The following is a 23,603-nucleotide window of genomic DNA, read 5'->3' on the forward strand; positions in this document are numbered from 1 at the left end:
AGGTAAATGTAGTTTTCTTTGCTGTGGATTCACTTTCCTCTCAGGATGTTATCAAGATGAATTGTACTCATTTTAGGAAAACTGTCTAAAGTTGAGAGCCAAGTATGAGTGCTACTCATTCAATAGTTGTCAAAGTTTATTGTGTGTATACTGAGTACAACTTGTACAGAGCTCTTTAAAACCTGGGCTTTCTTTATAAACAACACACACCTGTGAGGCAGTGGAGTTAGCACCTGACTTGAACTCCTAATAGATTCACAGCAGGTGTTTGGGTCACCTTGCTATAGGCTATGAGAAATCAGTGTCACAGGATTTCCTCATATGTAAACAGGTCTACTTTCAGTATAAAGTCAGGTGGAATCTTAGAACGTTAGCACTGCTCTAGAATATGGGCGTATGATAAAGCTGGTCCTAAGACATTCACCTTTGAACTTGTACTGAAATGTGTAATTTCATTTTATTTCCTGTCTGAAGGGCTCTAGAGAAGCCATAATGACTACAGGGTTTCTTATAGTTCAGAATCTTTTCAATATTGGGCTCTTATCTCCTTATCTGGACACATTTCCGTCTCCAAAGTGACCCAGGAACTGATGTGGGCTTTCTGCGTTTGATCCTATTTTGGCTGTGTAGGTATGTACTTTAGTTGAACCCAAACTGGCTTAGTTTTACCAATGGAATATTTGAGCTACACAAATAACCCAATAAGACAGAGATTTTACCTCAATATATTCTCAATATCTTCCCTCCTAGATCAACTTGGAATTTTTCAAAGAATCTAATATTATATTATTTTCAGTCTCATGGGTGCAAACTCTATGTAAAAACTCCAGACTTCTCAACTAGATATCTTTTTTAAATTTTTCTACCTTGTGTCCTGCATGTTAGTTCAGATTCCAAGATGTGGCTATCATACACTTTATATTTCCTTCCTGAAACACCCCTGCGTTCATCTTCGAGATGGAAAACCTTCAAGGCCTGGGTCAAAAGTCATTTTTTCGTGAAAATGAGAAAATTTTTGTTTAAAAAATTTCTCATGAAAAGGAAGCCCCTCTCATTACACCACATTCCCTCCTCTTCCCGTCGCTTTAAGACTTAGTTCCTCCCTCTGTGTTTTGCTGCTACTTTATCTCTCCATTATTCTCTTGTCCAGTTAGGTTTGTTCTTAACCAGGGTGAGGATCAAAATCATCTGTTGAAGTTTTTCAAAACACGTAGCTAGCTATGTTGTCACTTCAAACTGTTAATTAGGAAGTCTGAGGTACAATTTAGACATCATATATGTAAAAAACTTCTCTAGGTAAAAATAATAATACCTAATATTTATTGATTGCATTTCATGTGTCAGATACTAAGTATGTTATTTTTATATTAATTTAATCCATATGTCATCCCTGTGAAGTAGATATTATTATCCCCCTTTTGCAGATGAGAGGATTGAGGCACAGCTGAGAACTGGTAGAGCTAGAATTCATATCCGTGCACTCTGGGTGCAGAGTCTTTTCTTTTAAGTTTACTGTATTGTCTTTTCTGATAGATAATCTGTTAATGAAACCACTGCATTGTCCTGTTTTTCTATCTTCTTTGCCTACTTTTAAGATCTCAGCACCCAAACATTATACCTGACTTATAGTCTGTATTTAGTAGAAACCATTGAATGTTTCTTAAGTGAATAGAAAAAATGAATATGAAGGACTTCAAGAATTGTGGAGTGTAAAGTAATCACTCATAAATGTAAGGGATCATCTGTTCATTTTACTTTCTGCTCATTCGCCACAAGGCCCAGTGATTATGCCCTGTCCCACGACTGGTCACAGCTTGGTTGCGAACTCCTGGAGCCCCAAACACCTCCGGGGGTTGCAAGATCAGACTATTTCTAGGACAGTGCTGAGGCATTTGCTTCTTCACTGTGTCATCTGCACTGACCAGGGGTCCCCAAACTACGGCCCACAGGCCACATGCTGCCCCCTTAGGCCATTTATCCAGCCCCCGCCACACTTCTGGAAGGGCACCTCTTTCATTGGTGGTCAGTGAGAGGAGCATAGTTCCCATTGAAATATTGGTCAGTTTGTTGATTTAAATTTACTTGTTCTTTATTTTAAATATTGTATTTGTTCCCGTTTTGTTTTTTTACTTTAAAATAAGATATGTGCAGTGTGCATAGGAATTTGTTCATAGTTTTTTTTATAGTCCGACCCTCCAACGGTCTGAGGGACAGTGAACTGGCCCCCTGTGTAAAAAGTTTGGGGACCCCTGGCACTGACAGTGCAGAGTAAAGATGAGTAAAACTGTTGGCTCCTTAGCGTGAATCAAGTAGAGGCACAAACTGCTGTCAGAGTCATTGTGTTCTACAGTGCCATACACTTGCAGTTAAAAAAACAAATAAACAAAAAGATGCCAGTTTCACATAAGAATTCTATTTTTACTTTTAAATTAATTTTTTTTTTTTTTACTCACAGTTGACTTACAATATAATATTAGTTTCAGGTGTTCAACATGGTGATTAGACATTTATATAACTTAAAAAGTGATCACCTTGTATATTCACTTAAGGATATTATTGACAAAGCAGTAAAAAATTAATTTAATTTAATCTCAGCCATTGAACATGTTTTATTGATATGTAATTGACATGTAACATTAATTTCAGATTATAATGTGGTGATTTGAGATAGTTATATATTGCCAATTACCTCCACAACAAGTCTGGTTAACATCCATTACCACACATAGACTATACGTCTTTTTCCTATTCTGCATGATGAAATGGGAAACTCACCTGAGGCAGCTCTGCTGCATACTGAAGTATGGAGGTTTCTCCAGGAAAAGTGTAAGGTTGTGATTCTGGGAGTTGAGAGCTATTTTTTTTTAACTTGAAAGAACAATTAACAGATAAATTGGTTATTCAGATTTGGATTTTGGCAACTAGTTTCTCAAAATTGAGTAAATGAGTCTGTCACTTTGAGGAGAAAATTGACAGTATTTGTTGATAAAATCTGAACTTTTAAACAAAAATTAATACATGGAGAACATGTACCTCAGTGAGCTTGGCAAATCTTTAATACTTAAAAGACTTTTTCTGACAAGACTGGCAATAATATTACCAAACATGTAATATTCGATGTTGTATAATAAAACGTGTCAATATTTGGAAGATCTGCATAACGCAGTGAACCCATATCCAGATGTCCAATCTTCATGGTATAAAATCATGTGTGGATAAAAGTTCTATTCAAGTGTAAGATGGACCAGTGGGTTTTAATGTGACAGAGTACAAAAGGTTCAGTTAATGTAGTTTCAGATTCCACATTTCAGCTATTCTTTAAGAAACCATCACTTAAGTTTTGGTACAGTTTAAAGGAAACTAGTCACAATTATTTGAAATGGCTATTAAAATACTTCTCCCTTTCATATATATATATATATATATATATATATATATATATATAATTTTTTAATGGATTTTTTTATAGAGAGAAAGGGAAAGAGAGAAAAAGAAAGAAACCTCAATTTGTTTTTCCAGTTATTTATGCATTCATTGGTTGATTCTTCTGTGCCCAGACCCGGGATTAAACCCACAACCTTGGTGTTATCAGGACAGTGCTCTAACCAACTGAGCTACTTGTCCAGGGCCCCAACTGTATATTTGTATAAAGCAGGATTTTCTTTATATATTTCAACTGTAAAAGATGAAATGCAGTAGCAGAAATGGAACTCCAGCCATCATCTTTTAAGCCAGATAATAAAGAGATTTGAAAAAACATAGAACAATACAACTTTTCTCACCAGTTTTTTGTTTTGGAAAATGTACTTATTTTTTATTTAAAATGTTATTGTGTTTGAAGTAAATTAATAGAGATACTGTTATTTCTCAGCTATATCTTCTAATATGGTAAATGTCAATAGATATAACCCACATAAGCAAAATAGAGGCATTCTGAAACCAAAACCAAGATTTGAGAATTCCTCGTCTATCTTGAGTTCTCTGCTGCTGTCCTCGCTGGTTATTGCCAGTGTTTGTTTCTTTTCTCCTTGAGTTATTTCTCTATTGCCTAGAACCTGTCTGTTACAGAATTTTTTAGAACTGACCTGCTTTTAGCTCAGTTCCATTTAGTTTACCATGTCTATTTTTAGGCTGGATTTCCTCCCTAAATTCAATATTATGTATCTAAACCATACTGAGGCTACAGATTCTGGACAATTGTTTTATATTATTTTCCCCTCTCTGATATATTGGCCTCCAGACATCTCCAGAGTACCAGAAACTGCAGGATTCCAGTTCTTGTTATGAGTCTCTTGCTCTCCATCTCGGCAGGAAAAGGAAGGAAGCAGAATACACACTGGGCTTCTGGAAGACCTTCCCTGGGAAAATGACGGTAACCATGCCAAGTGTCATGTCCTTAGCAACTGTCATCACTTTCTTCCTTCCTCTCTTGTTTATGGTACTGATACTTTAATAAGCCCCTTTCTAAGGGTGGTCTAAGGACCACAGCAACGGATGTTCTCAACATCAGCCCACTTCCTCATTCCTGGAACCCTTTCTGAACATGTATGTATTTCACCTTTGTTCGTTTTTATCTTCTTTTTAATCTCCTTTGGGTTCTAATTTTATTAAATGTTTGGATTACATGTAAATTAGGTTTAACACCAAGGTAATCTAGGACCAACAGATTTTCCTAAATGTGATTTATATTTTTCATTTTCTCTTTGCATATTAAAATAATTGATTATTTGATTTTATATTTGTTTTCAATTCCAGGACTCCTTAAGGAGACCAGAGCGTCGACTGCTGTGTGAGAGCAGTAACCGAGCCTTATCTCTGCAGCATGCTGGGAGGTTTTCCGTGAACTGGTTCATTCTCTTTAATGATGCCCTCGTCCACGCCCAGGTAGGCCGGATTCCTAACCTTAAAAAAGGCACTGGAAAGTGGAGTACTATACTTACTTAATTAATTATACCATCAGTTTGTGCTAAAATCTGTTGTGATTTTAGGCCCTGGTTGGTTGGCTCAGTGGTAGAGCGTTGGCCCTGCATGTGGAAGTCCTGGGTTCAATTTCCGGTCAGGGCACACAGGAGAAGCAACCATCTGCTTCACCACCCTTCCCCCTTTCCTTCTCTCTCTCATTCTGTCTCTCTTTCTCCTGCAGCTGTGGCTTGATTGGTTAAGAGCATATTAGCCCCCAGCGCTGAGGATGGCTCCATGGCCTCACCTCAGGTGCTAAAATAGCCCAATTGGAGAGGTGGCTCCAGATGGGCAGAACATTGCCCAGTAGGGGGTTTGCCGGGTGGATCCCAGTCACCTCTCACTTAGTTAAAAAAAAATAGCTATTGTGATTTTGAAGAAACTATTGAATGAAAAAGAACGTTCAGCTGGCATTTCTGGTATGGGCCGGATTTCAGGGAATTTTTTCAGTTTATATCTTGAAAATATGTATAAGCCGTGTGACAGGATCCTTGCAGCAGAGTCACCGGACCCACTGGGGTTAGCTATAGCATGGGGACTGTTTGGCTGTGATGGCGGCACCCATGTGGAATTAGCCATTTGAAGCAGGTTATGCGACAGAGACCCCAGGACCTACATGGGCTTTCTCAGCTCTGTCTCTGTGTCTCTTACAGTTCTCCACACACCATGTGTTCCCTTTGGCCACGCTGTGGGCAGAACCCCTTTCTGAAGAAGCTGGTGCTGTGTAAGTGTGCCTCCCTCCCCATCTCCACTTTAAATCTCTCCCTGTGTTACCGGGTTGTTTCCTTAGACATGAAAAAAAGCTCAGGGGGCCTCCCTGCTCTGCCTAATGAGGGCTACCCTTCTAGCATGTAGACAGTCACGTGGCCTGTCGTGACCATCATGAGAGATCATAAGTGGTGGAAGGGTTTCTCTGTCGCTCACATCCCCTTATTCAACACAGAGTAAAGTAACTCTGTGTCCTTTCTCCCACTCTGGGACCCAAACCCAGGGCATGACTGCATTTATATGTAATTGACTTCTGCTTCTCTCGAAATAAGCAAGTTGCTTTTCATGGTTGAGGATTGATGTAATGACAGGTTGTCCTTACCTACTGGTATTTACCCTTATGAATGTTTTAGGAATGGCTTAAAGATAACTACACCTGAGGAGCAGTTCACTCTCATTTCATCAACACCCCAGGAAAAGGTTAGTCCATTATGATACTTTCTTTCAACCTTTGACTTAGATATTCCTGTCTCTTAGGGTAGTAAAGAGATAAAAATTGTTCTTTCTTTCTAATGATCCATGATTACGCCTGATGAAATCTTCATTAAACCAAGACTATAGAAAGACTATAGATTTTTGTTTTTTTTTAACGTGACTTACTTTTAAACATGTAGCAGTGAATTCTAAGAACCAATCAACATAACTTAATAAGGAAAGCATTAGAAGACATAAAAATTATTTACACCAAGGAAAGCTGGCAGGATTTAAAGCAATACTTGATGACTTATTGCCTTAGACTTATTGACACTTTTTGGTCCTAGACTAAGTGGCTACGGGCTATAAGCCAAGCTGTGGATCAGGCTTTGAGGGGAACATCTGATCTTCCACCTTATGGAAGTGGCAGCAGTATTCAGAGGCAGGAACCACCCATATCACGCAGTGCTAAATACACTTTCTACAAGGACTCCCGCCTAAAGGATGCAACCTATGATGGACGCTGGTTTTCAGGGAAGCCTCATGGCAGGTGAAAATGTTTAAGATTTATTCCTGGGGTGAGGATGATAATCTGATTACTGAGAAAGTAATGATTCTCTGAGACATAAATTGACATGTATTATTCTTTCCTTATGCATTTCAGAGGAGTTTTGAAGTGGCCAGATGGGAAGAGGTATTCTGGCATGTTCAGGAATGGCTTGGAAGATGGGTAAGAAAATTGTGTGAAACATTAGGGTAAATTCAACTTCAGTCACAAATCATATACTTTTGTGTTCAGTTATTTTCAAAAGAAGTAGATTTTTCTGTTTTTCAGAAATATGTACATGCCATGTATTAGGGCCTATAATGCAGATGTGTGAACATGAAGAGAGCTGGGAATCTAGGATGCAGCCCTGATTTACCTAGAACACATCAATTACTTTGACAGCCATGTGGCCTCAAATTACACAGCCTTGCATCTGTTAAAATGGAAATGTTTTCTATCCACTTCTCAGTTGTAAAGACTGAGAATCTTGGGCAATGTTGGTGACATGTTGAGATGGTAGTGCCCCTGTTATACAAAGGACATACAGAAATTTTCCTTTCAGTAAATTTAAATCATCATAATTTCTGTGATATGCTAAAGGAGAAATCGGATGTGCTATGTTTTCATAATGGTACTCAATGGCGTTATTTTTGTATAAGCATGTCATGTTTTCTATCCCTTAAATATATTTACATGATAAATTTATAGCAATGAAGTATTTTGTATTATGTTAGAAAAGTAATTTATTTTACTATATAAAGATTATTATATAGCTTGGGTAAGTGATATGTGTGTGATAATGTAAGTTTTTGTGATATCTTTTCCTTTTACTAGAACTTTAGAATAAGAAGAGACTTTAGATAAACTGATTTATCCTCTTATTGTACAGATGAGGGAGCTGGGTACCAGGACTTCCCTGCCCAAGATGATGTGCTAATCAGTGGCAGAGACAGGCCTAGCACACAGGTGCTCTGGTTTTCATTGGACTTGGGATAAAACATTTAATCTCTGCATAGTGGGGTGTTGTCCTACTCCTGTAAGGCTTGCCAAGTGGCTTAGATAATATGTAGAAACAGCTGAACCCAAGGCTCCATGTTTCCCTTTCCTCCTATGGTAAATCTTTTTGTTTTTCCCTTGTCATAATGTTTACGAGTGTATACGTACAAAAGCTGAATATGCGCAAAGGCATCTTCTGCTGTTTTTTATTCTCCTTGGCAGGTACGGAGAATACAGAATCCCAAACCGAGCTCTGAACAAAGAAGACCATTATGCGGGCCACTGGAAAGAAGGAAGAATGTGTGGTCAGGGGGTCTACAGGTAATAACATTGGGAAAGTTGTTGGACTGGTGGTGCTTTGTAAAGAGCCATGTCAATTTAAATGTTTATGTAGCCATAATTTTCAAGGAGTAAATTGTGACAAACTAAATCTCCTTTTAAAGTTCAACCTCTCATCTATCATAGGATGGAAGTATTAGGTTATTTAGTTCTAAGCAAATCTGTACAAACGTTATAAATCCTAACTTTCTTATAGAATCTCCTAAATATCTTGCCTATAAATTTATATTTATTTTATGACTCTAATAGGGGCAAACATATCATTCTTTCAGAGATCACTCATTTCCTTTACCTGTAAAAACAAATGCACATTTTCCCCATGTGAACACAGAATACCACCTATGGCTTCTTTCATTTCTTAGCCTCAGTCATTCAAAAATGAGACTTTTGATTAGTGAAAAATAATCATATAAATGAATAATTACAATGATGAGTGAGACATGAGTTTAATTATGAAATTTCTAACTGTGTTAAACTTAGCATGAGAATTCAATGTGCTTGTGATGTTTATCCATTTCTTTAACCACAGTTATGCCTCTGGTGAAGTGTTTGAAGGCTGTTTTCAAGATAACATGCGTCATGGTCATGGTCTCCTACGAAGCGGAAAATTGACTTCCTCTTCTCCCAGCATGTTCATTGGCCAGTGGGTAATGGATAAGAAAGCAGGATATGGTGTCTTTGATGATATCACAAGGTACAGTATTCTGCTTCTAATCCCAGAGTTTAAGGGGGTTGGGGGTGGGGGATAAGGTTCCTCTACTTCTTCAAAAACCGGTTGGCTCAGTGGTAGAGTGTCGGCCTGGCGTGCAGAGGTCATGGGTTCGATTCCCGGCCAGGGCACACAGGAGAAGCGCCCATCTGCTTCTCCACCCCTCCCCCTCTCCTTCCTCTCTGTCTCTCTCTTCCCCTCCCGCAGCGAGGCTCCATTGGAGCAAAGATGGCCTGGGCGCTGGGGATGGCTCCTTGGCCTCTGCCCCAGGCGCTAGAGTGGCTCTGGTCGCAACAGAGCAACGCCCCGGAGAGGCAGAGCATTGCACCCTGGTGGGCAGAGCTTCGCCTCTGGTGGGCGTGCCAGGTGGATCCCGGTTGGGCGCATGCGGGAGTCTGTCTGACTGTCTCTCCCCATTCCCAGCTTCAGAAAAATACAAAAAAAAAAAAACAACAGTGATGATTTCATGAAGGCCAAGTGTCTTAATATGACAGTGTTGAGAAAAATTTTAATAAGAAGATAGTTATCAGGCATCATTTTATTCATTTTTTGTGAATCAAACAACAGGTTACTTTTTTATAAGGTTAGGGCCATTCAAAATTAACATTGGTACCATTTTTCTTAAAGCTTCACACATTAAAAGCTTTTAGTGGCTCAAAGAGGCTACCAAATCTTTTTAACTACTCTTCAAAGAAAAATCGTCCAATACAATCAGAAGGTAATAGGAGTGAAAGGTCAGAGGGAACCTATGGAAATTCCATTTGGGGTCACAGAATAGTATCTAAACACCTTCTGCTTAAGGTTGTCCTGTCAGGGCAGATACTTGTCACCATGTCAGCAACCCAAGAATCAAACTTGGTTAAGTTCACTTAAACCTCGGGGAGGGGTATAGTTCTTTTGCCTCAATATTGACTTGGCCTAATGGGCTTAATTATATACTCTTTCCCCTTCATGTTGTCATAATGTGGAATTTTTAAAAACTTGCTATTATTACTAAACTACATGCTTATTTAACAAGGAGTTTGTACTTATTTTTTCTTTTTAGTGGCAATTAGTAAGATTTCTCTAAGTTCAAGTAGGTGAAGCATGAACCTTCTTATATGATAAACCCCATTTCTTTCTTTCTTTTATTTTTGTAAGTAAACTTTTAGGTAATAAAAGAATTGTGCATAGGTTTGAGTCTACCCATCACATCTCGAATGAAATTATTTAGAGTTAAATTGTTGGCATTCTTTTATAATGATATATTTTAAAGTTATCATAGAAACACACGATGTAGATGCAGATCTATGTTAGGTAGACTATAACATTTAATTCCTGAGAGAACATCGCTCTGAGTAAGATGCCTTTTGCTATCACAGTGTCTCACGTTTGAGGAGATGCAGCTAACTACTTGTGCTAGAAATACTGAACACATACCAACCTAGGTGATGCTTAGTATCTTCCATATGATAATTGTTTTGTCTCCACATCATCATTAACATCACTGATTTTTCATTTCACTTCATTTCTCTTTCTTTGAAGAGGGGAGAAGTATATGGGAATGTGGCAAGATGATGTGTGTCAAGGGAATGGCGTGGTAGTTACCCAGTTTGGATTATACTATGAAGGCAACTTTCACCTTAATAAAATGATGGTGAGTGGAATATTTGCATACAGTTACTATTGATTTTAAAAACTCCTATGTCCTTAATTTTTAAGATCATCTATTTATTAAAGTTCTACTACTTAGTACTATTTTTCTTGTCTTTTAAAATTATAGAAGACTTTGCAGAATATGGCTGAATGTACTCTTTAAGTTACTCTGCATTTTATGTATTGTGAGCTTTGTTTTGGTTTTTTTTCACATAGGGAAATGGAGTTTTACTTTCCGAAGATGATACTATTTATGAGGGAGAATTTTCAGATGACTGGACTCTTAGTGGAAAGGTTGGAAACTAACTTTTCTCTCCTGTAAAATACAGTATTTTACTAAATTTTTCTTGACCTTTTAAAAAGACACAATTCATGAAGTTTACCCATTTCAATGATTTTTAGTAAATATACAGAATTATACAACTATTACTGCAATCCAATTTTGGAACATTTTATCACGTAAAAAGACTTCCATCACCATATCCTGCCCATTTGAAGTCACATCTCATTTCCACCCCTGTAGTCCCAGAGAACCTCTAATGAACTTCATCACTCAATAAATTTGCCCTTTTAGGTCCTTTTATGTAAAATGGAATCATACAACACGTGGTCTCTTCTGTGTGGCTTCTTACACTTAGCATGCTTTTGAGCTCTTCCCGTATTACGGAACGTGCAGTACAATACTTCATTCCTTTTTGTTGCTGAATAGTATTCCAAAACCACAGTTTGTTTATCTCTTCCTCCACCAGTTAATGGGTATTCTATTATTTTGAATTTTAAACTATTATGAATAATAGTCTATAAACATTGGACTTCAACTCTTGGTGTGAACATATGTTTTGATTTCTTTTGGGTAGATGCCTAAGAGTACAATTGCTGAGTTGTATGGTAAATTGATGTTTAACATATTAAGAAACCGCCAATTGTTTTTCAAAGTGCGCAATCATTTTACATTCCCATCATTAATGTATGAAGGTTCTAATTTCTAATTTCTCCACATCTTTGCCAATATTTTTAATTTTCTAGAGGGTATGTCGTTTTATGTTATGGTTTTAATTTACATTTCCCTTATGACTGATGATATCATATATCATTAGAGCATATTTCCTTGTTCTTATTAGTGATTCATATAATATCTTCTTCAGTGAAATGTGTATTTAAACATAGTTTTTAAAATGTTATTCAGTTTAAGCAAGAAACACTACAGTTTACCCAGTCAAATATTTTGACATTTAAAGAATTGTTTATAGTTTTATTGAATTTTAATGGTGCTTTATATATTCTGGATGCAAGTCCTTAATTAGATATAGGATTGGCAAATATTTTCTTGCAGACTGTGACTTATCTTATGTTGATAGAGCTTTTTTTCCACATATTATATTGTTTATTTTTTAGTAGAGCCCTTAAAAACACAAAAATTTATTTTAGTCAAGTCCAATTTATCAAAATTTTTTTATAAATTATGTTTTAATGTCATATATAAGAAATTTTTGCCTAACTCAAGGTTGTTAAGATTTTCTTCTAAAAGTCTTACAGTTTTATCTCTCATCTTTAGGCCTGTGATTCATACTGAGGTAACTTTTGTGTATTGTATGAGTCAGAAGTCTAAACTGAGTTTTTGCATGTGGGTATTTAATCGCCCAAGCAACTCTTCCCATTGAATTTTCTTGGCATCTTTGTTGAAATTAATTTATCATAAGTTTGTTTATTTTTGGACTCTGAATTATATTTATTCTATCGATCCTCATGTCTCTATACCAATACCACGCTATCTTGATTACTATCGATTTATACTGAGTTGTAAAATCAGGAAGTGTCTTTCAACTTTGTTATTTTTAATTTTAATTTATTTGAGAGAGATAGGCACATCAAGCTGCTCCTGTACATCCCTGACCAGGGAATTGAACTGGCAAGCTCTGTGCTGCAGACCATACTCCAACCAACTGAGCTGTATAAGCCAGGGCTTAATTTTTATTGACATTTGGAGAGATGGAGGGAGACAAAGGGGAAAAGGAAGGGGAAGGGAAGCATTCACTTGTTGTTCCACTCAGTTATGCATTCTGTGGTTGCTTCCCATGTGTGTCCTGAGCGGGGATCAAACTCACACACTTGTTTTGGGACAACACTCTTAACCAACAGAGCTAAGTGGCCAGGGCCCAACTTTGTTATTTTTAAAAATTGTTTTGGCCATTCTGGATCCTTTGCCTTTTCATATCAACTTAGGACTGTCATGTCAAAATCGGCAATAAGCCTTCTGGGATTTTGATAGGGATGGCATCTATAGATTAATTTGGGAATTTCCATCTTAATAATATTGAATTTTCCAATTCATGAACATGGATGTCTCTCCATTTATTTAGATCTTTAATTTCTATCAGCAGTGTTTTATAGTTTTCAGTATGCATTTCTTGTATATTATTGGTTAAAGTTATTCCTATATTTGTTATGCTGTTATAAAGAGAACTCTTTTCTTAATTTTACTTTTGCATTATTTATTGCTATTTTATAAAAATGCAGTTGATATTTATATTTTGTTCTTGTATCCTGAAAGCTTGCTAAACTCGTTTATTAGTTTTAGTAGTGTGTGTGTGTGTGTGTGTGTGTGTGTGTGTGTGTGTGTGTGTGTGTTTCTTAGTATTTTTTGCATATAGGATCATGTTGTCTGCAAATAAAGATAATTTTACCTCTTCCTTTGCAATCTGGAAAGCTTTTTTTCTTTTTCTTGTCTGATCTCACTTGCTAGACTTTCCAGTAGAATGTTGAATAGAAGTGGTAGGAGTTGACGTGTTCCCCTTGTTTTAATGCTTTTAGGGAAAAAGCATTAAATCTTTCATAATTAAGTATAACATTAGGTAAAGGTTTCTCATAGGTTAATTAGACTGAGATAGTATCCTTCTATTCCTAGTTTGTTTGGAGTTTTGATCATAAATGATTTGGGGATTTTGTCAAAGGGCTTTTCCTGTGTCTATTGAGATGATTGTGTGGGGTTTTGTTTGTTTGTTTTATTCAGTGAAAGGAAGGGAAGCAGAGAGGCAGACTCCCGCATGTGCCCCAACTGGGATCCACCCGGCAACTCACTAGAGGGCAGTACTCTGCCCATCTGGGGCGTTGCCATCTGGGGCGTTGCTCTGTTGCTCAGTAACCAAGGTCTTCCTAGCACCTGAGGTGGATGGAGGCCATGGAGCTGTCCTCAGCACCTGGGGCCAACTCACCCCAATCGAGCCATAGCTATTGGAGGGAAAGAGAGCGAGATAGAAAGAGAGAGAAGGGAGAGGGGAGGGGTGGAGAAGCAGGTGGGCACTTCTCCTGTGTGCCCTGACTGGGAATCGAACCCGGAACATCCACACACCGGACTGACACTCTACCACTGAGCCAACTGGCCAGGGCTTGCACCTCCTTTTTAAATTTAATAAAATGAAATTTTAGATTACTATTTGAGATCTTTTTTATTTTTTAACATAGGTATTTACAACTATAAATTTGCCTCTGAGTACTATATTTGGATAAGTTGTGTGTTCATTTCATTTAGCTCAAAGTATTTTACCAGTTTGTGGGGGGTTTTTTGTTTATTTTACAGAGACAGAGAATCAAAGAGAGGGATAGATAGGGACAGACAGGCAGGAATGGAGAGAGATGAGAAGGATCAATCATCAGTTTTTCATTGCGACACCTTAGTTGTTCATTGATTGCTTTCTCATATGTGCCTTGACCACGGGCCTTCAGCAGACCGAGTAACCCCTTGCTCAAGCCAGCGACCTTGGGTCCAAGCTGGTGAGCTTTGCTCAAACCAGATGAGCCCACGCTCAAGTGGGCAATCTCGGGGTCTCGAACCTGGGTCCTCTGCATCCCAGTCTGACGCTCTATCCACTGCGCCAGCACCTGGTCAGGCTACCGGGTTTTTTCTGTGATATTTTTTCTTTTATCCAAGTTTTATTTTCATATACTCCTTTTGCAAATGCATATACACACATTTAAAAAAGAAAAAAGGCCCTGGCCAGTTGGCTCAGTGGTAGAGCATCGGCCTGGTGTGCAGAAGTCCCGGGTTTGATTCTCGGCCAGGGCACACAGGAGAGGCACCCATCTGCTTCTCCACCCCTCCCCCTCTCCTTCCTCTCTGTCTCTCTCTTCCCCTCCCGCAGCGAGGTTCCGTTGGAGCAAAGATGGCCTGGGCGCTGGGGATGGCTCCTTGGCCTCTGCCCCAGGCGCTAGAGTGGCTCTGGTCGCAACAGAGCGATGCCCCAGATGGGCAGAGCATCGCCCCCTGGTGGGCAGAGCATCGCCCCTGGTGGGCGTGCCAGGTGGATCCCGGTTGGGCGCATGCGGGAGTCTGTCTGACTGTCTCTCCCCATTTCCAGCTTCAGAAAAATACAAAAGAAAAAAAAGAAAAAGAAAAAAGAAAAAAATTGGGGGTTGGTAATGAGTAAGTTAGAAAGGGAAATGTTAATCATTTGATGTTCTTTTTCCTCTTTTTTTTTTAAATTGAAAATACTTTCTCTAATTCCACATTTTTTCTACCTTTACCTAGGGAACACTCACTATGCCAAATGGAGATTACATTGAAGGTTGTTTTAGTGGAGAATGGGGATCTGGGATAAAAATCACTGGAACCTACTTCAAGCCTAGTCTGTATGAGAGTGATAAAGACAAACCTAAAGTCTTGTGAGTAACTAATGTTAATTCTGGATTAATTATTGAATATTTTGAGTTGCCTTGCTTTGATCAAAGCTAGTTAATATTTTAAATGCAGAGCACGTTTTTAAAGTCTTTTTTTAACAAAGTGTAACCTTCTTGAATTGTCATCTGATACTACACTAGATCGCCAAATCTATACTCTTGATTTAGATAAACGCCTTAGCGCATAGATGTTTCAAATAAAGATTTGGTATGAGGCCCTGGCCGGTTGGCTCAGTGGTAGAGTGTCGGCCTGGCATGCAGAAGTCCCGGGTTCGATTCCCGGCCAGGGCACACAGGAGAAGCACCCATTTGCTTCTCCACCCCTCCCCCTCTCTTTCCCCTCTGTCCCTCTCTTCCCCTCCCACAGCCAAGGCTCCATTGGAGCAAAGATGGCCCGGGCGCTGGGGATGGCTCCTTGGCCTCTGCCCCAGGCGCTAGAGTGGCTCTGGTCGCGACAGAGCGACGCCCCAGAGGGGCAGAGCATCGCCCCCTGGTGGGCATGCCTGGTGGATCCCAGTCAGGCGCATGCGGGAGTCTGTCTGACTGCCTCCCCATTTCCAGCTTCAGAAAAATACAAAAAAAAAAAAAGATTCGGTATGTGAGAATAATGCTACTATTAATGGTGCAGGTATCCAAGTTGATTGAAAAAAAGCATCCTTAAATGGAAACTACAACACAACTTGATTTTGAAAAGTAAAGATCAAGCACATATATACACCAAGTGGAATGTTATACCCTGCCCATACCGAAAAGAAAGGCAAAATCTAAGCCTTTATGTTATATTATGTTCTTCCAACAAGTTTTTGGCATATATGTTTTTTTTAATTGATTCCAACTTTAGCTTTGTTTTTATATTTTGGTAGCATCTTAGATTCTTTGTTCCGATGAGAGTTTGATGTATTTTCTTTGTTTATTTTTACAGTATTTTTAGAACCCCATATGTAATGCATTTCACAATTCCCATTATGAGTTGTGCAAAGCACAAACGGTCCTTATTTTAACAGGAATCAATTTCACAAAATAAATTCTGTGGAAATGTAGAGTAAAGGAGTGAATTCTGATGTGCTTTGTTCCTAACAATTCATGGACTTGAGTATTTGATGAACATTAAGTAGTTAAAAACCATCTCTTTAAAATTTTTATTCAGTGCTGTAAAAATAGAACCACCATCAAATCTAGTCAGTTTTGTCACAGAAGCACTCCCAGTTGTATTTAGTTTCTAGTCATGATTTTTGCACAAAAAAAGGTGATTAATAAAAGCTTGTCATTACTTCTTTAGCAGGAAGCTAGGAAATCTGGCCGTGCGAGCTGATGAGAAGTGGAAAGCAGTGTTTGATGAATGTTGGCGTCAGCTGGGCTGTGAAAATCCAGGCCAAGGGGACGTTTGGAAAGCATGGGACAGTATTGCTGTGGCCCTGACTGCCAGTCGGCGCCAGCACAGAGACAGGTGAGTCAACGCCTGCCCAGCGTAGGGCAGACATGGTACAAAGAGGAAACTTAAAATCAGTAACTAGTCAAGGCTTGCCACGTTTAACTTAAAACTATAATTTAATTTAAGAGTCATTGATGTACTGCTCTTTCTGGGTAAGAAGAATAAAACACACCTCCCTTGATCTTCTACTGAACTCAACTATAAGACTCACACAGGATACAGGGAAAGCTATTTGAAAACCCTGAAAAGTAAGTATCAGCTCGTGTATTGGGCAAGAACACCTGAATCGAAAGTACCATTGAACCAGTTACGAATTCACTGAGTTTTTAAACTTCAGTAACCCTCAGCCTGTACTCAGTGTAACCTGAAGCCTTGAAGTAAGTACTGTGGAGTAGATGGACAGATCCAGAAAAAAACTCTGCTTCTGACTCAGGATGCGAAAAAGAGACTCCTAAAGCCGAGATAGAGTGGAGATACACTGGGTTTTCTTTCTCTCCCTTTTCTCCATTTTCTTAGGCTCCAGCCTCCAGTGCTTCTGTGGCAGGGGCAGCAGCTGTAGCTGCTTCAGAAGCCATGGCAGGAAGCCTGCAAGAGCTAAAACTTGAGGGAATTCTTCTCCCTTTGGTAGATTCTCAGGTCCAGGAGTCATGGCAAATCCCACTGAATTTTTTGGCCTCTAGCCTCCTACCGCATGGCTGTAGATGTGGCACACTGGTAGAACTAAGCAGTTTCTGGCCAGAGGACCTAAAAGGGGCACCAGAACATGCTTCGGAGGGAATGCAAAGAGAGGAGCTCTGGAAAGCACCTTGCAAGGTTGTTTATGAATTCCTGGGTTCACCCCATCCTTGCACACGTGTGGATTTGCTCCCAGTTGGCATACCCAACACTTTGAGAACTGAGCTAACAGGAAGAGTTCCAGCCAGGTCCCAGACTGACCACTGAGTGGTACACTCACAGACAGAGCCAAATAGGACTGCTAAGGCTTCGGAAGTAACTGACATAGGAACCACAGCCCACAGAAGGCTGGAAGAAAAATATCAGCTGTTTCGGAGATTCCCAAGATGACTGCATATTCAGTGATTCATTAGAGGGACTCAACAGAGTCGTATTCACAGGGAAGAGTTATTACAGCAACTCAGAAAGGACACACAACCAGATCAGAAGGGAGGAGTGTAGAGGAGTCTTATGTGCAAGATTCCCAGCTTTCTCTCTTTTGAGAGGATCACACAGAACACACTCCTTCCCCCAGGAGTAAAATGCAGCCACAAATATACAATGTTTCTGCCCAGGGAAGCCCATTAGAGATTCATTGCCTAATGTTTTTAATGGGGATTCTGTTTAGCAACTACTGAAATTCCACAGTCCCAGAAGGAAAGAAGATACTCATCTTAAAACACATTGTTATATAGTCTGTGGACAACAAAATACCCTTATCAGTTAGGAAATATTTTATATCAGTATAAGGTATTTTTTTTCTTTTTGTGACAGAGAGACAGAGGGACAGATAGGGACAGACAGGAAGGGAGAGAGATGAGAAGCATCAGTTCTTTGTTGTGGCTCCTTAGGCTCCTTGGTTGTTCATTGATTGCTTTCTTATATGTGCCTTGACCCAGGGATCTGCAGCAGAGCGAGTGACCCCTTGCTCAAGCCAGCGAGCGACCTTGGGCTTAAGCCAGTGACCTTGGGCTTCAAGCCAGCTACCTTGGACTCAAGCCAGTGACCATGGGGTCGTGTCTATGATCCCACGCTCAAACCAGCAACCCTGCACCCAAGCTAGTGAGATCATGCTTAAGCTGGATGAGCCCACACTCAAGCCGGCAACCTCAGGGTTTCGAATCTGGGTTCTCATTGTCCCAGTATGATACTCTATTCACTGTGCTGCCTCCTAGTCAGGGTCAGTATAGGGAATCTTTAGGAAGTTTAATGCACAGGTACCAGCCAAGAGTCAACTTTACAAGCAGATTCTTCTAAAGATAATTTCAAGCCTTCTATGCATATTCTATTAATCATGTCAATATTCTCCATTTGTTATAAATAAGACCCAGAGTCTCATAACATAATCAAAATTAGTTGGCAAAGAACCATGAAAATCCTAACAATTTGGAGAAATATAATCAATAGAAGTCAGTGACACCCTAACAGATTTTGGAATTATCTGAAAATTTTAAAGTAGCTGCTAGTAATATAAAAATGCTCAAATGAGCAATCAGAAACACCCTTGAAACAAATATTAAAACTGTTAAGTCTAAGCAAAAAACAGAAGCTATAAAGAACCAAATCAAAATTTTAGAATTGAAAAATATAGTAACCAAAATTTTAGAAAGTCCTCGAGGAAACTCAGTAGCAGCATCAAGATGACAGCAGAAGAGTTTAGTGACCTTGAAAGTAGTTTAATAGAGATTGCCCAAACTGAAAAACAGGAAAGTGGAGCTCTAAGGCCCTGGTTGTCTGATATTCGTGTCCTTGGAATTTCAGAAGGAAAGGAGAAAAATTGCAAGGCCAAAAAAATATTTGAAGAAATAATGGTTGAAAACCTCCCAAGTTTGGTGAAAAACATACACCTACATATTCAAGAAGCTGAGCAAGCCATATCATGGGGGGGAAAAACAAATATATCCTTGTACAAACACATCATATTTAAATAGAAAAAGCATGATTTTGAAAGCAACTAGATAAAAATGACGTCTTACGTACGAGGAAACAGCAGGTCAGATGCCTGCGTATTTACCATCAGTGTGCTTCGGAGGCCTGTCAAAAGCAGCACAACAATTTTGACATGCTAAAAGAAAAATTACAGATGTGTACTTTTTAAGTTTCCTTTATTTTTCTACTTTTTCTTATTTCCCTTTATCTCATTTTCTCATTCTTTTCCCCTGCTTTTCTTTTCTCTGTCTGCCTGTTTTCACACCCTTTTTCTTTAACTTGGCCCGTGACTTCCACCAGCATTGCCGAGCTTTTGGACCTAAAGAACCTGCAGTGTGGAAGGAAGTTTGGGTCCTCTGTATTTGGGATACATAGGAATTGATTATAGAGTTTCATTCATGGAGTTCATGATTTTTATCTTCTACTCTATCAGTAGAAGAAATAGAAACTCTTAGGATTGATTGGAACTGTGCACTTGCCCTTGTGTGTGATGCAGATGGTCGGCCTTCACTAATAGAGCCCGTTATTGCAGACATTGATAGTTTAGGCCTCCAGTTAACTTTAGTTAACTGTTAACTGAATTCCAAGGAAAGGGAATGAATTAACTTATATAAAATCATATCTTATTTGTTTTTCTAAAATAGTAGAAAAACAATAGTACAATAATAATGATTTGTGCACTGTTTCTAATTTCTGATTGGTTGTAATCTAATAGTAGAATCCCCATTACCAAAAGCTTCTGTTGATTACTACTACAGCTAGTGCTCGACTTACGACCACGATTGGTTCCAACAGATCGGCCGTAACACTACTTGGTTGTAAGTTGAGTAGGCTATATGTACAGTACTGTGAAATGATGTTATAAAAATCTTTAAGTCATATTTTATCATAATTTTCTTTCATTGTTATATATCATAATTTTCTTTGTTCATTTTATGCCATTTGTATCATCTCTACACCATTTTGTTTTGTTTTGTTTTGTTTTGTTTCCCTTTTCTGCATTTTTCTGCAGCTGGAAACAGGGAGAGACAGTCAGACTCCCGCATGCGCCCAACCGGGATCCACAAGGCACGCCCACCAGGGGCGATGCTCTGCCCATCCTGGGCATCACCATGTTGCGACCAGAGCCACTCTAGCGCCTGAGGCAGAGGCCACAGAGCCATCCCCAGCGCCCAGGCCATCTCTGCTCCAATGGAGCCTTGGCTGTGGGAGGGGAAGAGAGAGACAGAGAGGAAGGTGCGGCGGAGGAGTAGAGAAGCAAATGGGCGCTTCTCCTGTGTGCCCTGGCCGGGAATCTAACCCAGGTCCTCCGCACGCTAGGCCGACGCTCTACTGCTGAGCCAACCGGCCAGGGCCCCATTTTATTTTTACATTCGTCAAGTTTAAGTAAAACACTGCATTACCAGTACAACTGGTTTAATATTTGCAAAACATACAAAATTACAAAATACAGGTGCATACAAAAATACAAAATACAGGTGTAAAAAATACCATAGGAAACATTTTCCCAATTGCAAAATATATCAAAATATATAAAAATGTATGAAACATTTTATTGGCCGTTGGTTGAATGGTGCACGTGGAGATGGTAGTGCTGCTGAACGCTGGTCTGCACTGTCGTAGGCCCAGCTGGGCATCGCTTGCGCTGCCAGATGCGGAGCAGTCATGGCTAGCGATTGTGGTCGTAAAGTTGAATGGTCGTAAGTTGCACAGGTCGTAAGTCAATCAATACCTGTAATATGTGTTTTGTCTTAACTTCTTCATCCAAAGCTTTCCTTTATCCGTTATGTGCTTACCTCACCACCTGTTGTAGCATCCTCATTATCTCCTTACTTCTTGGGCTCATTTTTATTTGTCTTTGCTCTTTTGATTTCCTTTTTCCTTACTTTTCCCTCTTCCTTTTATTCCATTTTTCTCTCTCTAACAAATTTATCACTAGCTCTCTTTTCAAGCTAATGTTATAGTATCTTCTAACACCTTGGTTTATATTGGAGTAAGATCTTCATTAACTTATTGTTATGAAGTAACATTAATCGCTATGGAATGACTGTTATAAACTTAATAGCAAATCAATTACAATTTATGAGATCATTTGGTCCAAACACTGCTCCATTTTATATTTAGTTGGTGACTGTGTTTTATGTGCACATTTCAATTATCTTGCTTTCTTGATGTAAAATTCTTAATAAGCTTTTTTTTTTCCATTTACTAGTCCAGAGATATTAAGTCGCTCACAGACTCAGACACTAGAGAGTTTGGAATTCATTCCTCAGCATGTTGGTGCCTTCTCAGTGGAGAAATATGATGACATCAGGAAATATTTAATAAAGGTAAAGCTGTAGTCAAATTTACATTCGTCTTGTGATTTAATGATGCAGCCACCAAAATTTATCATTGAAGTCTACTCATAACTCATTTTTATCCTGATCCTGTTTTTTACTTTCTATGTATTTATTTTGTTAATTCTGTGACTAAAAAAGCATATTTCTGCATGAAGATTGCCCTATAATAACAATAAAGCTTTGTAAGTTTGTAAAATATTCAAGGGGATTGTTAAGAATTAGGGTCAGAATTTAAAATGGCTTTTCATTGCTAACACTAGCAAATTAGAGATTATATAAATAATCTGGTCTGCTTTCATCCCCTGCTCACGCTGTCTTTACTTCCTTCTCAAATCCTGTGTCATTAGCTACGATGTAAAGTATGACATTCATTGACAGGAGGTACAGGAAGGGAGTACTGAGAAAAGTCAAGGGAACTGAAAAATGACTCTTTCAAAGTATAATCAAAGTCATTTTTTAGTTTTCTCCAGTGTAACGTTTTATAACTTTTTGGTGAATTTTAAAGTATGTTAGAACCTATCTTTTAATGTTAGGCTATATCAGTATATCTGAAGGTATTTTCCCAAGATGTGAGAAGGATTTTTTTATTAAGATTAGGAATTCCTACTTCATATAATTTGGGTAGACTCATCAGTTTCAGCAAAGTTAAGAGTATTTGAATTTTTCTAGTTCAAATGTTGACCCCTGAAATTTAAAAACTTATTATTTATTGATTGATTATTTCTCTGTTAATGCACGGTGACCGACTTCATTGACTCTCTCTGCTCAGGCCTGCGACACTCCTCTGCACCCTCTGGGCAGGCTGGTGGAGACACTGGTTGCAGTGTATAGAATGACATACGTGGGTGTGGGAGCCAACCGCCGGTTGTTGCAGGAAGCTGTGAAGGAGATTAAGTCCTACCTTAAGCGACTTTTCCAGCTGGTCAAGTAAAGATCTTTTTGTTGAAGTCTGCAAGTTGTGGAATACTAATTTTTACTAATGTTTGGGTATCTTCACTCTGAATCTAGAGATTACAACTTTGTGAAGAATCATTAATGTTTCCCTTTATCGCAGAAATTATTCATCAAGAAAATGGTTTTATGGCAGAGATCCTTAAATAGATTGAATAATGAAAACATGTTTTTACTTTATGCTATAAATATAAAAAAGAACCTTAGCTATTGCTATTTATTTCCTTTATATCTTTATTACTCATTAAGTATAATAGAAGGCTAAAATAAATATGTTGTTTAATTCTGATTTTGGTATGAAATATAGTAGTCTTATTTGGATTTCATTGCTAAGCAAAATCATGTCTCTGAAACCTAACCTCAGAATTTCTAATATGACGTTCTGTCCTTGAGTATTTATGTCCTGTCCCTTGAGAGCAGCATCATGTTTGTTCATTTATTCAACAAACATTTATTGAATGCATCTGTATATTAGCCAGTATTCTGGCTCCTGGAGGAATTTATCAGTGAACAAAACAATAAAAAAGATTGTTTTGAATCTATTCTGTCATGGAGCTTACATTGTCATGGGAACAGAGTAAACAAAATACGTAGGAGGTCAGATGATAATAAATGTGACAGAGGGAAAGAGGATGGGACTGGAGGTAAGATGCTACTGTTTTAAACAGAAGGTCAACGAGGCCTGAAATATGGTAACATCTGAACAGAGACACTAAGGGAGGAAAGCAAGTAAGCAAGGCAGCAAGTTAATCTGGAACTAGTGAAATTCAAGATCTTTTACTGGGTTTAAGCCAACAAGAAAATATTATGTTGAGATCATTACACACAAGTTTATGGGTTTGTCTCAGAAAACTCCCTTATATTTCTGGCCTCGAAATTAATAAATGGATCTAAAAATGTTTCAGGTTTTAGTGGGCAGTCTGATCTACTAAAAAGACCACTGGGCCTGGAGTGTTTCAGCTCTGACATCGGCAAGCTGGGCATAATGACGATGTTTCCTACCTTTCTTAGCTTTCCCAACTTTAAAATTAGGGGCAGAGGCAGGGTATAAATCCACGAAAACAGAGAAGATTACAGACTGCCTTTAGAGAGAGTGGGTCTTGGTAAAAGTCTGTCAAGATAAAGAGGACAATAAACTTGATCATGACAGAGCCCACCATTTCAATACAAGAGATTAGAATAAAATGTAGGGCA

At 38.7% G+C, this 23,603-nt stretch overlaps 1 protein-coding gene across 5 annotated transcripts in view; it reads left to right on the forward strand.

Annotated features, from left to right (window-relative positions):
• LOC136378255 (alsin) overlaps nt 1-23,603 on the forward strand; it is an 85,038-nt gene that overhangs the window by 50,991 nt on the left and 10,444 nt on the right. For 3 of the 5 annotated variants that reach the window (XM_066344896.1, XM_066344894.1, XM_066344893.1), the window contains 14 exons: nt 4,241-4,372; nt 4,756-4,884; nt 5,613-5,683; nt 6,081-6,147; nt 6,489-6,691; nt 6,806-6,871; nt 7,907-8,005; nt 8,553-8,717; nt 10,257-10,368; nt 10,584-10,661; nt 14,893-15,026; nt 16,321-16,488; nt 21,329-21,446; nt 22,228-22,385. In XM_066344896.1, coding sequence (XP_066200993.1) covers nt 4,241-4,372; nt 4,756-4,884; nt 5,613-5,683; nt 6,081-6,147; nt 6,489-6,691; nt 6,806-6,871; nt 7,907-8,005; nt 8,553-8,717; nt 10,257-10,368; nt 10,584-10,661; nt 14,893-15,026; nt 16,321-16,488; nt 21,329-21,446; nt 22,228-22,385 — 1,700 coding nt within the window. Of the gene's footprint in view, nt 1-4,240; nt 4,373-4,755; nt 4,885-5,612; nt 5,684-6,080; nt 6,148-6,488; nt 6,692-6,805; nt 6,872-7,906; nt 8,006-8,552; nt 8,718-10,256; nt 10,369-10,583; nt 10,674-14,892; nt 15,027-16,320; nt 16,489-21,328; nt 21,447-22,227; nt 22,386-23,603 lie in introns of those variants that run through there. The other 2 variants (XM_066344895.1, XM_066344897.1) reach the window with 2 other exon arrangements.

This window comes from Saccopteryx leptura, chromosome 7 (assembly GCF_036850995.1).
Source record: "Saccopteryx leptura isolate mSacLep1 chromosome 7, mSacLep1_pri_phased_curated, whole genome shotgun sequence".
NCBI lineage: Eukaryota > Metazoa > Chordata > Mammalia > Chiroptera > Emballonuridae > Saccopteryx > Saccopteryx leptura.